Source organism: Bos grunniens, chromosome 6, assembly GCF_055505025.1.
Source record: "Bos grunniens cultivar Pamir isolate PY7600 chromosome 6, Bosgru_T2T1.0, whole genome shotgun sequence".
NCBI lineage: Eukaryota > Metazoa > Chordata > Mammalia > Artiodactyla > Bovidae > Bos > Bos grunniens.
The window spans coordinates 274,850-290,852 of NC_141170.1; the positions used below are offsets into that span (position 1 = coordinate 274,850).

At 60.2% G+C, this 16,003-nt stretch overlaps 1 protein-coding gene across 1 annotated transcript in view; it reads right to left on the reverse strand.

Moving 5' to 3' along the window:
• Positions 1-409: 409 nt before the first annotated feature.
• The window catches only part of CPLX1 (complexin 1), a 41,118-nt gene continuing 25,524 nt past the window's right edge, over positions 410-16,003 (reverse strand). Inside the window, exons 3-4 of the mRNA XM_086404399.1 lie at positions 8,037-8,212; positions 410-2,178 (exon numbers count right to left, since the gene is read on the reverse strand). Coding sequence (XP_086260525.1) covers positions 1,981-2,178; positions 8,037-8,212 — 374 coding nt within the window. The 3' untranslated portion in view covers positions 410-1,980. The remainder of the gene's footprint in view (positions 2,179-8,036; positions 8,213-16,003) is intronic.

Sequence of the window (16,003 nt, forward strand, 5' to 3'; positions counted from 1 at the left end):
CAGTTCCCGCAGGCATCTCGTCAGGCCTCAGCCTCTACAGACAGGACGCAGAGGCCTCTCACTGGCCCCAAGGTGTGGCCAGCACGGAGATACCTGGGCCCGCGGCCTGGGGTGTGCGGTGCAGGAGAGGCCTGGGGTGGGGGCCACTGAGGGACGGGCTGCATTTCAGGTGGAGACGACCCTGGCCGGGAGGACCTCAGGGAGAAAGGGTCGGATGTGTGCGTCCGGGGTGGCAGGAGCCCCTGCCTTGGCCTCAGCGAAAGGAAAAGGTGCTCCCATCTGGCAGGGCACGGGGTCAAGCAGCAGAATCCAAAGGGAGCACCGCAGCTGGCCGGGCTCTGCCCTCCTGCCAGGACCCCGCCCCCATCGCCTCCCAGGGAATGGACTCCAGAGGCAATGGCCAAAGACGTGAAATCACTGTGTGGAGTTTATTGGCTGTGATTCCATCCGGAGAGAACACAGGCAGCGGCCCCGACATGCAGGAGGAGGCGCAGGCGTCGGGACAGACGGACAGAGGGCGTCCACGGCTATACTAAGCTCGGCGCTGCGGGCCGCACGCGCTGAGGATGGGATGCGAGTTTCTACCAGACGACGCCCGGTCTGCTCAGAGCTGGCTTTTTAAAGTGTGGAAACAGGCATTAAAAAAAGACGAGGAACCCGGAGGGGTCGGGGCGCAGGGTGGACGGCGGGGGACAAAGGGCTTCAGGGGCCAGGGGTCAGTATTGCAGTCTAGTTATATGGCTTCTCTAAGGAGCGGGGGAGGGCCGCGCCCCTGGCCCGGACACTGGACACGATGAAAATTTATGTGGACAGAAAGGGCCCTGGGGACCCAGGTGACAAGCTTTCTGTCAAGATAAAACTCTTCACAGACAGAAGACCTCATTTACCTGAGATTCAACATATTGTGATGCAAATTAAACAAGGGGGGCGGGGGAGCGCTGGGAGGCCCACGGCCGCTTCTGGGGAGCCGGCTGGGCTGGCGGCTGGGACGCCCCTTCGAGGGCCTGCAGGGCGGAGGTGGCTGAGGGTCGGGGCTAGTCTTCCGGGCCACACACTCCGGCCGGCGCGCAGCGCTCGGCCCCCGGGCTCCGGGCCGCCTCCCGGTTCTGACTGGAGGTGCGGGTGTTCAGAGGCTGCGGGCATCCCCACCCCCAGCAGCCTCGGAGGGACAGGAGGCGCCGGCCAGAGAAAGGGATGGGTTCGCTGGGCCCGCAGACTCTGGGGTGGGGAGGTAGGGGGGTGGGGGGCAGGGGGGAAGAGAGGTCAGAGAGGGTCCTCCCAAGCCTATTGCTTTGCCTCCCTTCGCGAGAACCGGCCCCGAAGCTCAGCCTTCCAGAGGCGGCGGCCGGGACAGACGGCTGGATGAAGATAAGGGTGAATGTGGAGAGCGGTGGCGGCCAGGCCACCAGGTCAGGCAGGTTCAGCAACTCGAGCGTGAGGGTGGGGAGCTCAGGAGGGGCGTCCCGGCCGAACCCTGCGGGGGGAGCCCCAGGCGCCTGCGGCTCGTCACCCACCCCCACCTCCGCCCCGGCTCACAACCGCACCCCCTATGGCTGTGCTCCTGAGTTGGGCTCAACAGGCATCCACCAACGCGGACCCTTTCGGTGGCCCTGGCCGTGGGCCCTACTGGGTGGGCGGTGAGGGGCGGAGCGAGAAGGGCTTCCGGGGTCTGGGGGCGAGTCCAGTCCACCCGCTGCCCGAAGAGCAGGGGGCTGTCCCCTTCGAGGTCTCCGGCACAGAAGGCAGCAGCCGTGGGGGGCCAGGCGCGCCTCCCTCGGTGGCCGGGGCGGTTCTGGGAGCGGGTGGGCTGCGAGGTGGGCAAGGCTCCCGAGGCGCGAGGTGGGCAACAGGGCGGATGGACCTAGGGCTATGGCTTATATCAGCGTGGGGGGCTGCGCTCTGCTCCCGGCGGCTCTTCGGGGGCCTCGCGGAGGGCGGGACCGGGGTGGGCGCGGGGCGGGCTGCTGTTCAGCCCGGGCGCTACTTCTTGAAAATGTCCTGCAGCGGCCCAGGCAGGTACTTGATGACCGTGTCCAGGATGCTCTCGTCCTCCTCCTCCGCCGCGTCCCCGCAGCCCGGCGGGATGGCCTTCTTGGGCCTCGTCAGGCTGCCCTCCGAGTTGGCCTCCAGGGCGGCCTGGGCCTCGGCCTCTCGCTCCTCCTTCTTCTTGATGCCGTACTGCGGGGAGGGCGGCGGGTCAGCGCGCGGGCCCCGACCCCGCCCGCCCGGGAGGGTGCCTGACCGGGCGAGTCCACCCTCCGGCCCGGGCCCCGCCCTTCTGCGGCCCCGCCTCCTGGGGACGCGGGCGGTGTCAGCCCTGCCCCACGGGGCCCAGATCCTCCGTCCGGTGACGTGAAGCCACACTTTTATGTCAAGCATCCTCGGCTGCCGCCAAGAAGCCCCAACCCCCGGAGGGGCACTCTGCACGCCCCGTGTCCCACAGTCACTTCCAGGTGGGTGTCCTCGAACCCTACCTAGGTGTGCCCTCAGCAACGCCCCTGGGCACCGCTGAGCGCCCCCAGTTCTGGTTTCCTGCGTATCTCTCTGTCCCCAACCTTTTCCAAAATCTCCCCTCAGATTGAAAGGAGTCCCCCCAAATTCATGTCACCTGGAACCTCAGCATGTGACCTTGTTTGGAAACAGGGTCTCTGCAGGTGTAATCAAGGTAAGAACAGAGAGAAGACCTCCCTGCGCTCTAAATCCAGAGCTTCTTTGTAAAAGAAAAGGACACGCAGAGTAGAAAAAGCAAATGTAAAGACTTGGGAACCACCTTGCCACCAGCCAAGGACACAAACAATGCCAGAAGCCCCCAGAAACTAGAAGAGGGGATTCTCACCTACAGGTTGCAGAGGGAGAACAGTCCTACCAACATCTTGATTTGGGACTTCTAGCCTCCAGAACCAAGAAAATTAATTTCTAGAAGACTAACACCTCACCCAAAGGCCCCTCAGCACCCTCAGCAGCCCTCCTGGACCAAAAAGCCCTGAAGCCTGTGGTCAGAAGGCCACGAGGCCAGGGGAAGACTTCCTGCCTTAGGACTGCTGGGACCAGGTGGGGCCACGCTGGCCTGATGGGTTGGGGACAGAGTTCAGGACCCACCCGAGCTGGGGAGGGGGTGCCCCTTGGTCAGGTCTGAGGTCCTGGGTTACACAACACGGAATGTCCGGAAGCAGAGGCTTTGATGCTGGCGAAGAGAGAGTGCCGGGAAGCACACCGCAGAGGGCTGCTGGCCCCCGGAAGGGTGCCCAGGCCCGCTCGTCCCTCCTCACCAGATCCTGCTGAAGGAAGCGGTGGGCTGTCACTGGTGCTGCCGGCAGTGGAGGGGGCACCCTGGTCCTCCAAGAAGACCCTTCGCTCTGCTTCCAGATTAGGGGGGTGGCTGTGTCCCACTCCCCAGCTTGCTCTGCACCCATCTCCTCCCTCGAGGTTGTGGGGGGCTTCAGGCGAGGGTGGGGGCAAGGGCTCTTCAGCAGAATCTAAGAGGAGGAATCTGGGCTCCTGGCCGCAGTGACCAGACCACAGCGTGGGGCCCCAAGGCACTGAGGAAGGAGGGGTAAGGGGTCTGGCCACCCTCCTCAGCAGGGGCCCTAGTGGTCTGAAGGCCTCTCTGCACCCTGGACGAGTCAGGAGCTTGGGAAGGGTCTCCGGGGTTGGGGGAGGGCTCAGGGCAACTGACCAAGAGGGGCCTCCCCACTGAGCACGGACGCCAGCTCAGCCCAGGGCAGAGTCGATGAGCCAGCCAGACTGCAGCCACTTCAAGGGGCACAGCCCTCTTCCTGGGTCACCACAGAGGCCGGTGCCCTGACTCAGGGGGAGGGACACACAGGGTGGAGAGACACACCGCCAGGAATGAGGTCAGACCAGAGAGAGAGCTTCCCTCCAGCCAGAGGCACAGAGCCCAGCAGTTCCTGCAGCCACAGGACGTCTGTCCCCAACTGGGGTGCAGGTCTGTGCACTGGACCCAGGAGGCCATGGTGGCCAAAGCCCCCCACACACTCAGCCAAGGTGCACACACACGCTCGAGGGAACACGTGGTGCTGGCGGAACAAGCAGGTGACAAGGGGACACGCGCGTAAGGCCAGGAACACATGGTCAGGCAGGGGGTCAGGGAGGGACCTGTGTCACGGTCGTCCCCTCTGGGGTCCCGGAAGGAGACCCCGGGCCCCAAGCCATTCTGAGCCTAAGCCACTCTGGGCAAACCTGAGGGCCACCTTACTCTTTGGGGTCGCTCCCAGAGCCTGGCTTTGATGTGGCCTGGCTGAGCGCCTGTTTGAGACCCCACCCCAGTCCCCCCACCTCAACCCCCTCCCCCCATCCTCCTCAACCACTGAGACAGTACCACTGAGGCCCGGAGGGAGCCCAGGCTGCCAGCGCCCTGGGCAAAGCGGTGCTCCCTAATGGTGAAAGTCAGTGATGTGCCTACACCTGTTATTCTCAACACAAACCTGGGCCATGGGGGCCGGGTCGACTAGGACCCGCCAGCCCAGCGCTTGCTGGAGGGTGGTTCTGGCTCAGAGTCGCTGAACGTGGGTGCGGTGTAAACCAGAAGGCGGGGGTACAGACCAGGAAGCGGGGACCAGATGACAGAGGCGGGCCAGTCTCCCCCGACCCGGACCCGCGCAGTGCGTCATGACATCATCACGCGCGGGGCTGGGTCGGGGGAGGCACCGCCCACCAGCCCGCAGAGGCAGGAGTCCCGAGTGCAGATGAGGTCTCCCAGGGAGCCGGGGCACATGGCCTGGCCTGACCCCTCGGCCTCCATGTGAGGGACCCCCACCCTCTTCCTTGACCAATCTTGTGAGGTTGGGGGTGGGGGCATAGGGCACCCCACGGGGCACCCCACCCCAGACACCAGGAAGGGGCCGCAGGAAGTGAGTCTGGGGCCTGGGGGCCAGTGAGGGCCATTGGGGGAGCCACCCCTAAAGGTCAGGGGTCCCACCTGTGGGGAGTAGGAGGGCGGGAGGGGGGTCGCCTTGGAAGGCCAGGTAGAGAAGAGCTCTGTAGCCACGGGGGACCAGGCAGGGCCAGGGGACATGATGGGGGGCTTCGTTGGTGGGTAGGGGGCTCCAGGCGCTGAGCTCATGGTCAGGACGTCTGAGGAGAGAGGGCAGTGGTGGCCACCACCCTAGGTGGCCGGGGCAGCCTGTCCTCCCACGGCTGCGCTGTCCACCTCTGGGGTCTTGGCGGCAGGGCGGGCTCCTCTGTTGAGCTGGAGGCTCCTTGGAGGACCAGCACCGGGGCTGTGAGGACCTGGGGCTTTGGGGCTCTAATATCCAGAGTGCATCAGACCCTGAGCTGCCTCCGACCCAGGAATGGGGGGCTCACCATCAGCCTGTCTCCCCTGCACACCCCCAGGCCTGGCCCCCACCTGTCAGACTCAGCTGCGTGTGTTGGTATGCTCCCCAACACACCACACCTTCCCTACAGGCTGCCCACCCAGGACCAAGCCCTGGCCCCCTAGTCCCACCTAATCCTCTGACCACAGAAGCTGTGCTTGGGCCGGTAAGAAAACTGCGGCCCCAGCCCCTGCATGGGGTGGAGCCCGGCTCTGACTCCTGCCCCAGCAGCTGAACTCAGCCGACACCATCGTGCTCCATGGGCGAGTGAGACCAGACCCTGGACGTGCCCAGGAAGGAGGCCTGGGCCCGGCAGGGAGACCGGCCACTGTGGCTGATGGAGCCACTGTGGGTCTGGGGACTGCCAGGGTCCAGAAGCGGCCTGGGGTCTGTGGAGGCAGTTCAGAAGCAAAGGCACTCAGCCCACCCAAGGGGGTCCCAGATGGGGGTGATGCTCGTCTGGGGAAGCAGGACCACTGGCCAAGCGAACCCCGGAGCACCAGGCTAGGGGGCCTTGGGGCTCTGTCAAAGGCTGCAGCCTTCCATGTGGTCGCCCTGGAAGCTGGGGTCCTGAGGGTGGGGGTGGTGAGGGTCACCCTGCCCCCTGGCTTCCCGTGGAGCTGCCCTCAGGGTGGGGACACACCCTCCATTTTCACTGGGACTCACTTTGTGACTCCTAAGTCCCACTCGGTTCCCTGAGGAAGAAAAGGACACTGGAGCTGATGCCTGTTCACTCACTTGTTCACTCACTCACTCATTTGCTTAGCATACAAGGGCCAAGTGCAGTCAGAGTTCCTGCCCTCCCTGCAGGGGATGGACAGTGAACAGCAAACCAGTAAAAAGCGTGTGTCAGATGAAGGCTGGCTTAACAGGTGGCTCAGTGGTAAAGAATCTGCCTGCCAAAGCAGGAGGACACAGGAGACTGAGGTTGATTCCCGGGTAGGGAACATCCCTGGAGGAGGAAAAGGCAGCCCACCTGGTATTCTTGCCTGGAGAATCCCATGGACAGAGGAGCCTGGCGGGGTCACAGAGTTGGACACAAGTGAGGGCACAGCCATGCTCCCAGATGAAGGCAGGTGCGGAACAGAGTAAGGCAGGGGAGGAGTGCGGAGGGGACAGGGAGGCGGAGCCTCAGGGAGCCCCCGGGGGAGCAGCCAAGCCAAGGCCCTGGGACAGTGGGAGCCCTGAGGGGCAGTGTCCCATGGCCTGGGGCTGGAGCCTCAGGGAGACGGGGCCACTGGACGGCCTGAGGAGGGGAGGGGCAGAAGGGACTTCCTATTAAAGGCAGCCTGAGTGGGCGTCTCTCTGCCTTCTGGCCCCTCCCCACCCATGGCTGCCTCCCTCTCTGCCGTCTGTGTGCTCTTCCTGGCTTTTCCCAAACGGCTCTGAAAGTCTTGAGGTTGGTCCTGGGGGTGAGGGTCTCATGAGCTGCTGCCCCAGCACAATCAACTTGAACTTTCTGCCCAGAAAGGTGTCCAGTGACCAGTGATGGCACACCAAGGTACACCCCGCCCCCATCAACGTGGGGCCCCCGTGGGCCCAGAGGCCTGCAGGCACCCACCCGTCCTCACCGCAGCTTCTGCGTCAGGCAGAGGCCCACGAACCAGGCAGGCAGGAGGGGCTGGGGACTGTGGAGACGCCCTCTGGAGGACCCCTCTGCCCGCGCCCAGCCCCTCCCACAGGCTTCATCCACAGTGTCTGGAAACACTTCCCCCAGGGCCCAGAGACAGGAGAATCAGGGTGGGGGCAGGACAGAACTGAGGCAGCACCCCCAAACTGAGCACCCCCCGGATCTCTGGGTGGAGGGGCCTGGCCCGTGTGGGGCCAAGAGTGGTGTGCAAGGCCCAAGACGCTGTGGACCGTGGGAGGCCACATGGTTCAGGACATTGTGGGGCCCTGGGGAGGGCCCTTCCTTCTCCACCTGGCCCGCAGGCCGGCCCACCCTGAAGGAGGCAGGAGCAGCCGCCCCATGCCTGCCCTTCTGACCCACGAGCTGGGTGGGCACCTGAGGGTGGTCAGTGGACAGGCCCCTGGGGCCCGTAGCTGACAGCCTCCCATGTCTGCCCCTGCTCTGGCCTTGGGTCCCTGCCAGATATGTGCTCATGCCCTGCATACAGAGGAAGGTGCCAGAGGGTTCTGGAAAGATGGCCTCCAGCTCCCAACCCACTCCCAGCCAGCCCACACAGCCACAGACCTGCCCCCCAACACCCTGTCGTTCACCTCGGGGGCCTGAGGCCCACCCAGGCGTGGTCAGGGGCATCCTCCAGCCCAGGATGATTCACCCACCTGCAGCCTGCCCGTGGGGCAGCCCCTGGCCACCCTGCCCCTCCTCTGCAGAAGGGCCTGCCCTCCAAGTCCGTGGGGGCAGTCCTGGGAGCAGCCATGGGAGCTTGTCCTACAGAAGCCAGCACCCCAGCCCAGGATCCTGGGAGGATGGGGTCCAGCCCCTGCCATCGGGGCCAGAAGGACTCAGGCGGCAGGGTAAGCCCCAGGCCCGGTGAGTGTGTGCAGATGTGAACGCCTCACCCGCCCACCCTCCTCCCTGGGGGTCCCTCCCTGAGGTCAGTTCTGCGAGCTTCAGAGGAGGAGGGGCGGCGGCCCAGCCAGGCTTCACTCAGCCCTCCGGCAGGCAGCACCCCCCGCCCGTCCCCGCCCCCGTCCACGCAGGGGTATGGCGCCAGAGCGCGCCGCCGCGCCCACCTTGTCGCGGATGCCCTGCCGCACGGCCTCGCGCTCCGCCTCCATCTTGGCGTACTTGGCCTTGCGCTCCTCCTCCTCCTGCCGCAGCGCCTCCTGCCGCTCCTCCTCCTTCTTGGCGGCATCAGGGTCCTTCTCCTCGTCACCCCCAAGCATCTTGCCCATGTCCTTGGTGGCCCCTGGGCACAGGAAGGCGGGAGTCAGGCCAGGCCCGCCTTCTCCTTGCCCTGCCCTGCGGGCCTCGCTCGTCCAGCAGGGCAGCGGCCTCCAGTGTGGGTTGGAGGAGGCTGTGGTTGTCGGGGTGCGACTCCACGAGGGCACCTGCAGGCCTCTGTGCTGCGGTTATGTGTGTGGCTGTGGCTGTGTGTGGCTTTGTGTGTGTGGTTGTGTTTGTGTGTCTGTGGGTGGTTGTGTATGTTTCTGTGGGTGGTTGTGTGTGTCTGTGGGTGCTTTTGTGTCTGTGTGTGGTTGTGTGTGATAATGTTTGTGTGCCTGTGGGTGGTTGTGTGTGTGTGTGTCTGTGGGTGGTTGTATATGTGTGTGTGTGGTTGTGTCTATGGTTGTATGTGTGTCTGGGTGGCTGTGTGTCTGTGAGTGGTTGTGTGCGTGTGTCTGGTTGTGTGTGTTTCTATGGGTGGCTATGTGTGTGGCTGTGGCTGTGTGTGGTTTTGTGTATGTGGTTGTGTTTGTGTGCCTTGGGCAGTTGTGTGTGTGTGTGTGTTTCTGTGGGTGGTTGTGTGCATGTCCGTGGCTGTGTGTGTCTGTGGTTTTGTGTGTAGTTGTGTTTGTGTTCCTGTATGTGGTTGCTGTGTATGTCTGCATGTAGTTGTATGTGTGTACATCTGTGGGCGGTTGTGTGTGTGGTTGTGTGCATGTCTGTATTTGTGTGTGTGTGTGGTTTTGTGTGTGTGGTTGTGTTTGTGTGTCTGTGGGTGATTGTGGTTGTTTGTGGGGGTGGTTGTGTGTGTCTATGATTGTGTGTGATAGTGTTTGTGTGCCTGTGGGTGGTTGTATGTGCCAGTGTGTGGTTATGTGTGTGTGGCTGTGTGTGTGTGGGTGGCTGTGTGTGCGTGATTGTGTTTGTGTGCCTGTGTGTGGTTGTATGTGTGGTGTGTCTGTGGTGGTATGTGTGGTGTGTCTGTGTGTGGTGGTGGGGTGGCTCTGTGTGTGGGCTGTTGGTGGCTCTGTGTGTGTCTGTGTGTGGTTGTGTGTGGTGGTGGGGTGGCTCTGTGTGGGGGGGCTGTTGTGTGTGTCTGTTGGTGGCTCTGTGTGTGTCTGTGTGGTTGTATGGTGTGTGTGCTGTCTGGGTCCTGGGTGCAGCTGGTGGGGTGGCTGAGTGTGTGGCTGTGTGGCGGGGCGGGGGCGGCCCTGGCCCAGAACTGCTGGTGGCCGCATGTGGCAGCCCCAAGGCCCTAATTTGTCTGCCTCGCCAGCAGCCACTTTCCTCATGAGCGCCTGATTCACAGGCGGCAACAAACACCTCCTCGGACGTCCCTGTGGCTCGGCCAGGGGACAGAGACGTGTAATTACAGCTGTAGCGCCCCCGACACAGGGGCACCGCAGGGAGAGGGCACAGCAGTCAGCGCTGCAGGTCAGCCGGTCTCAGGCCGGGCGGCCGGCCCCACAGGAGTGCCCTGCCCACTGCACGCCGCCGGCAGGAGCGAGCCCCGCGTGCTCCCTGGGAACCAGCCTGTGTTCCGAGGGGCCCCTGGCCCGGGTTGTCTGGTCTCTGCCGGGCCCACTCTGTCCTCTCATCCTGGGATGGCCCCTCCCAGGCGCGGCTGGAGGCTGGCTTAGTCCACACCCCGGGAATGAGAGGGGTCTGACTCCACCACCCCCCACCTGTATCCAGTGGTGCCCCCCCCCAGCCCTGTCCCACCCTCTCTGATTCATCCCCGTGTCCCGTAGCTCCAGGGCGCTGTCCTGGGTACGGTGTACGGGGGCTCCTATTCTACTCCAAGGCTGCACAGGTCCATGCAGCTCAGAACTGGGAGAGACCCTGGCCTGCGGACACCTGTGGGTCTCACTCCCGCCCCTGTGGGCAAAAGGAGCCTGGTGGTGGGAAGGGGGCAGCGGACAATTGAGTGCTCTGAGCTGAAATCTAGACGTCTGTCGGGCTAGCCTTCCCAGCTGCTGAGACTACTGCCAGGTCACAGGGTCGCTGTGGGGGCAGGGAGCCTGCCCGGCTGGGGCTTGGCGATGGCACAGCTCCAGATGCAGACAGAAACCAGGAGCTTCATGTCAGTTTCCACCCACGTCTGCAAAATTCTGCAAAGGAAACTGTCTGCCGGTGGCTGGAGGGAAACTGGGTCGGGAGCAGAGCCGCAGACTCGCTGTGCTCAGCTCCTAGGACAGGCGGCCGGGATCTCTCTGCCTCCCTGTCTGTCGCCCCCGCAGGCAGTGCTGGTGGGGGCAGTGGGGAGGGGCTGGGCAGGAGAGCCCCGACCCCTGGGCAGCTGCAGCCTTCCCAGCCTCCCTGGCAGAGGGGCCACCAACAGCATTGTTGGGCGGCTTTCACTCAAGTCTCCCCTCTTGACCGAGCTCACTCATACTAATGTGAGAGTGACTGACAGCTCTCTCCCACATGGGAAGGACTGGCGTCAAGGGCAGAGACGTGAACAGTCGTGCCTGCACCTCTCTTCCGATGGAAAGTGCGTGAAGGCTGGGGTGGGGGCTGGAGGAGCCACGCCAACTGGGTGATTTGTCCCCAAACCTGCTCCTCCAACGCACCGTGTGCGCTCCAGGCCTAGTGATCACACAGGCATTTACTGAGCACCAGCTGTGCGCTGAGCTCCGCGCACCAGGCGAACTGGCCCTGCCCCCATTGGAGCTCTGGGCTGGTCTTCGCCACCTGCCCAGGAGCCAGAGAAGGCTCAGGGGAGCGACTCCAGCAAACCAGGGGTGCTCCGGGAGGCTGGTGGCCTCTCCCAGGCCGAGGGCAGGAGACCAGAGGTCACCCCACCGTGGTGAGACACGCCAGCACCGATGCCGGGCCCTCCCTGTGCTCTCTGCCCGTGGCCCCGATCCTGCCTTCACGCAGTGCCCGCATGCCGCCTTGACAGCGTTTGCAGGTGAGCTGTCCCACGCAGTCGCACTCAAGGCCCAGATGGAGAGCCGCAGCCCGAGCCTCCCAAATCCAGGCCTTGCTGGCCACATAGGGGTGCGGGCATAAGGGTGCGGGCTGCAGGAGCCAACGCCATCCATCCCTCACTCTCGTCTGAGCCTCGGTTTCCTGGGTGACTCGGCAGGGGAATGCCAGGGCAGGGGTAGCCGATCCCACCCCCCCCCGACAGTCAGGTAAAACCCCTGGGGACAACTTCAGTGCAGGATGAGGTGCGGGCACTTCTCTCCCCTGGAGCAGGTCCCATATTTGGGTGGGCAGGTTATGCACAAACCCAATAACTAGAACGAGCTCTCTAGAACAGTGCTCACAAAGGCCCTGACCAGGAGACACCTCGAGGGAGAAGCAGGAGGAGGCGGGACCCCCGCCCAGTGGGCCGTGTGGGGGACACAGCGCGGTGCTCCAGGGCGAGGAGCCCAGGTGACCTGAGTGGGCAGGCCGCCTGCAGACACAGACACACACACGGGGGACCTGCCCACGCTGCCGGTGACGGAGGGCCTCAGAGCCCTGAGAAGAGAGCCTGGTGCCCGGGGTGAATGAGCTCCTCCGGCAAAGCATGAACCTCGACTCACATGACACCACAGATTTTTATTAGTTATCAGCCTGGATATCAACCCAAAATAAAAGTGGGCAAAGATAAACAGCCCTCCCACCCTCAGTCAGCACACGCTGTTACCTGAAGTGAACTGATGCGCTTTTTGGCTTCTGTATTGTCAGCCTCTGCCAACAGAAGGTCGGTGCCAGGAGAGCAGGGATCCTGACCAGCGCGGGGCCGTCCTCCTTACGGCTGGAACGGTGCCAGACACAAGGCAGGCGCCCAGTGAACACTTGTCAGATAACGAGTTTTGAACATTTACCAGCTATGCCTCACGTGCTCAGCCGCAGACAAAACCTAGCAAACCCTTCAGCTGACATCACAGTCCATGTGAAATACTGAATCCTTGCCTCAGCTCACTAATAAGCAAAGGACATCACAGTCGCCTTGTACTGGAGGGCCTGGCCGTTGGACTAAGACAAGAAAAGACAGAGAGGCATAAAGATTGAAAAGGAAGAAGTAAAACTGTCTTTTTAAACAAATAACATATGATCTGTATAGAAAAGTTGGAGTCTGCAAAACCATGCTAGAACGAAAAAGTGGTTCCAGCAAGCTCACAAGATTAATAAACAGCAAACAAATGGCCGCTAAGTGTTAGCAGCTGACAGTGGGAAATGAAGTCTGAAAAACAATTCCATCAGCAATACCGAGGAAAACATAAAATATCTGTCACTACATTTTTAATACATGTGGAAGCCTGTTTTACCTAAGTCTACAAAATTGTTGAGAGAAATTTTAAGAGACCTAAATGAATAGAGAGATACACCATGTTCATGGGCTCAGCATCACTATGATGTCAATTTTCCCTAGATTGATCTATGGATTCAATGTAATCCCAAACAAAATGCAAACGGGCTTTTTGAGCAAATCTACCAGCTGATTCTAAACTTTATATGGAAATGGCAAAAGACTTGGAATAGACAAAACAGTTTTGCAAAAGAACAACTTTAGAGGACCCACCCCTCTGTTTCCAAGGTCTACTGTAATCAAGAAAGTGTTCGGTTGACAGGAGACTGGACGTGTGGACCCGTGGGATACGATGGATGGTCCAGAAATAACCCCCTTGTGTCCGTTCAGGTGAGTTTCTGACAAAGCCACCAAGGGAATTCAGTGAAGAAAGGCCAGTCTCTGCGCAAGCAGCACTAAACAACGAGGTATTCCTCTGCAAACAAGCAAACACATACATGTCTGCTCTAAACTCACACCTTATATAAAGCTCAGTAACAGACCTAATGGAAAAGAGAAAAGTATAAAATTTCAAGAAGAAAGCATAAGAGAAAAATATTTGTGACTTTGGCTTAGGCAGAAATTTCTTACGTAAGTGACAAAAAAGCATGAGCCTTAAAAGAAAAAAATGATAGATTCGACTTCATCAACAAAAACTTTTGTTCATAAGACACTATTAAAAAAAAAAAGAAAAAAGTCAAGGCTGAGAGAATATATCTGCAGACCACTGGTCTTATAAAGCCTTATACCCAGTAAAGAACTCTTACAATCCAAGGATAAGAACACAGACCACCTGATTTTAAAAACAGACAACAGATCTGAGTAGACACTTCACCAGAGAAGAGATGCAGATGGCAAGTAAGCACCTGAAAAGATGTGCTCGACAAAGAGCTGACCAACAGGGTGCAAACTGAACTCAGGGGTGAGACCGCCAGGCGCCCGCTCGAGTGTCCTGGACTGAACACGGCAGGTGCCGGGGGGCCAGGGAGGAGCCGGGACCCCAGCCCGCCCCCGGTGGGCTGCTGCTCGTGCGGCAGCTGGAAGACTGTTGGGCTGTTTCCTACGATTAAATGCGCATCGCCACGTGACCCAGCAATCCCGCTCCTGGGCGTTTGTCCAGAGAAGCAGAGACGTAGGTTCACCTGCGCCTGTGGCCTGATCTGCATGAGCCCAGACAAGAGGCCCCTCAACACCTGTCAGCAGGTGAATGGACGCGGAGGCCAGGCCATCCGGACACTGAGGTTCTCCACCACATGGAGGAATCTCACAACCTTTATGCAGTATGAACAGCCAGGCACAAGTTACATGATTTCATTTATATAAACAGCAGTGCGAATCGGTATATGGTGACCACGAGTGCAGCGGGGCTTCCTGGGCCCAGGGCCGGGGTGGGGGCTGCAAAGGACCACGCCATAGTCAGCACCCAGGGAACCACAGTCCCAGCCAGCGCTCAGCCAGCGTCGACCACGTCACAACCAAAACGAGGGAAGAGCCCACGGATGACCAGCGGGCGCTTACACAGACCATCTTCCCAGCCACCGCCCGGCCAGATGACAAACACTGAAAAGAAGGCCAGGCCCATAACTCTGTAAATTTGAGTTTTAGGAATATGTACTTAATGAACCCTTAAGTTGAAGAGGAAATAAAAACTGAAATTGTGAAAACTCGTAGAAAGCAAAGAAAAATAAGCACTTTCTGTCTAAACAAGATCCATGGCTAAAACTGTTTTGGGGGGAAAACTATAACCTTTAATTTCAAAGACGAAAAAGAGAAAGTTTAGGAACTTCATTATTACCTTTAAATAATTAAAACAACAAACAACCCGAAATAAGACAGAGAGGATTAATAAAACAGCAGCTGTAACCGCAGAAGAAGACACACAAGGGAGCAGACAAGCCCCGTGAAGCCAGCAGCGTGCACACGGGCCTCCTGTAAACGGTCAGCGTGGCTCGGAAGGGTTGACCGAGTCCCAGAGGAAATAAACCAAGGAGTACTGCACTGTAAAAAGAGATGGAACTCTCTCTCTCTCCTCACCCACCTCTTTTGCCAGTGATGTGACCGTGTAAGTAAGTGTTAGTCACTCAGTTGTGCTTGACTCTTTGCGACCCCATGGACTGCAGCCCACCAGGCTCCTCTGTCCATGAGATTTTCCAGGCAAGGATACTGGAGTGGGTTGCCATTTCCTTCTCCAGGGGCTCTCCCCGACCCAGGGATTGAACCCGGGTCTCCTATACTGCAGGCAGATTCTTTACCGACTGGCCTATAAGGGAAGCCCAAAGAAACTCATGACATACCAGTGAAAACCCACCAAAACTAATCATAGAAAGTGGCAGAATGGCAAGTGCAATATTTATGGATAAAAATTAATTTAAAACTTCGCCTCATACTATCAGAAACAAGCTAGAAACATCAATGGAGACAGTGGTCTGCTGCTGCTGCTAAGTCGCTTCAGTTGTGACTGACTCTGTGCGACCCCATAGACGGCAGCCCACCAGGCTCCCCGTCCCTGGGATTCTCCAGGCAAGAACACTGGAGTGGGTTGCCATTTCCTTCTCCAATGCATGAAAGTGAAAAGTCAAAGTGAAGTCGCTCAGTCATGTCTGACTCTTCGTGACCCCATGGACTGCAGCCCACCAGGCTCCTCCATCCATGGGATTTTCCAGGCAAGAGTACTGGAGTGGGGTGCCATTGCCTTCTCCAAGACAGTGGTCTACTTACAGTAATTATATAAACATAAAAAACACTCAGGAATATGTTTAACAGAGAACTCTATGGTGGGCTTCCCTGGTGGAGCGGTAGATAAGAACCTGCCTGCCAACGCAGGAGACATGGGTTTGATCCCCAATCCCAGAAGACCCCACAGGCCACAGAGCAACTCAGCCCAAGAGCCACCACAAGAAGCCACCACGGGAGCTCCCACAAGAGCCGGCCACAGGAGCTGCCTTGGGAGCGCCCACAAGAAGCCACCACGGGAGTCGCCACGAGCAGCCACCACGAGCAGCTGCCACAGAGCCGCCACGGGAGCTGCCAGGAACAGCACCACGAGACCCACCACGGGAGCCCCCATGAGAGCCGGCCACGGGAGCCACCTCAGGAGCCCCCACGAGCAGCAACACTAGAGCCCCCAAGAGCAGCTGTCACGAGAAGCCACCACGGGACCCACCACAGGAGCCGCCACGAGGAGCCACCGTGGGAGCCACCATGAGCACCCACCACAGGAGCCACCACTAGAGCAGCCACAGGAGCCACCACGGGCACCGCCATGAGGAGCCGCCATGAGCAGCACTGTGAGAGCTGCCATGAGGAGCCCGTGTGCTGCAGGGACAAGGCGCGCCTGCTTGCTGCAGCCAGAGAAGCCCACACATCAAAGGAGACCCAGCCCAGCCAAAGACAAAAACATAAAGATAAAAAGAGAAGGAAATCTATGGCTCCTGCACCTCCCTAAAAGTGACGGCTCTGCACAGATGCTCGAGACCCTGGGGGCCCCAGGGAAGGCACGTCGGGAAGGGCCGGCTCCTCCCAAGTCAG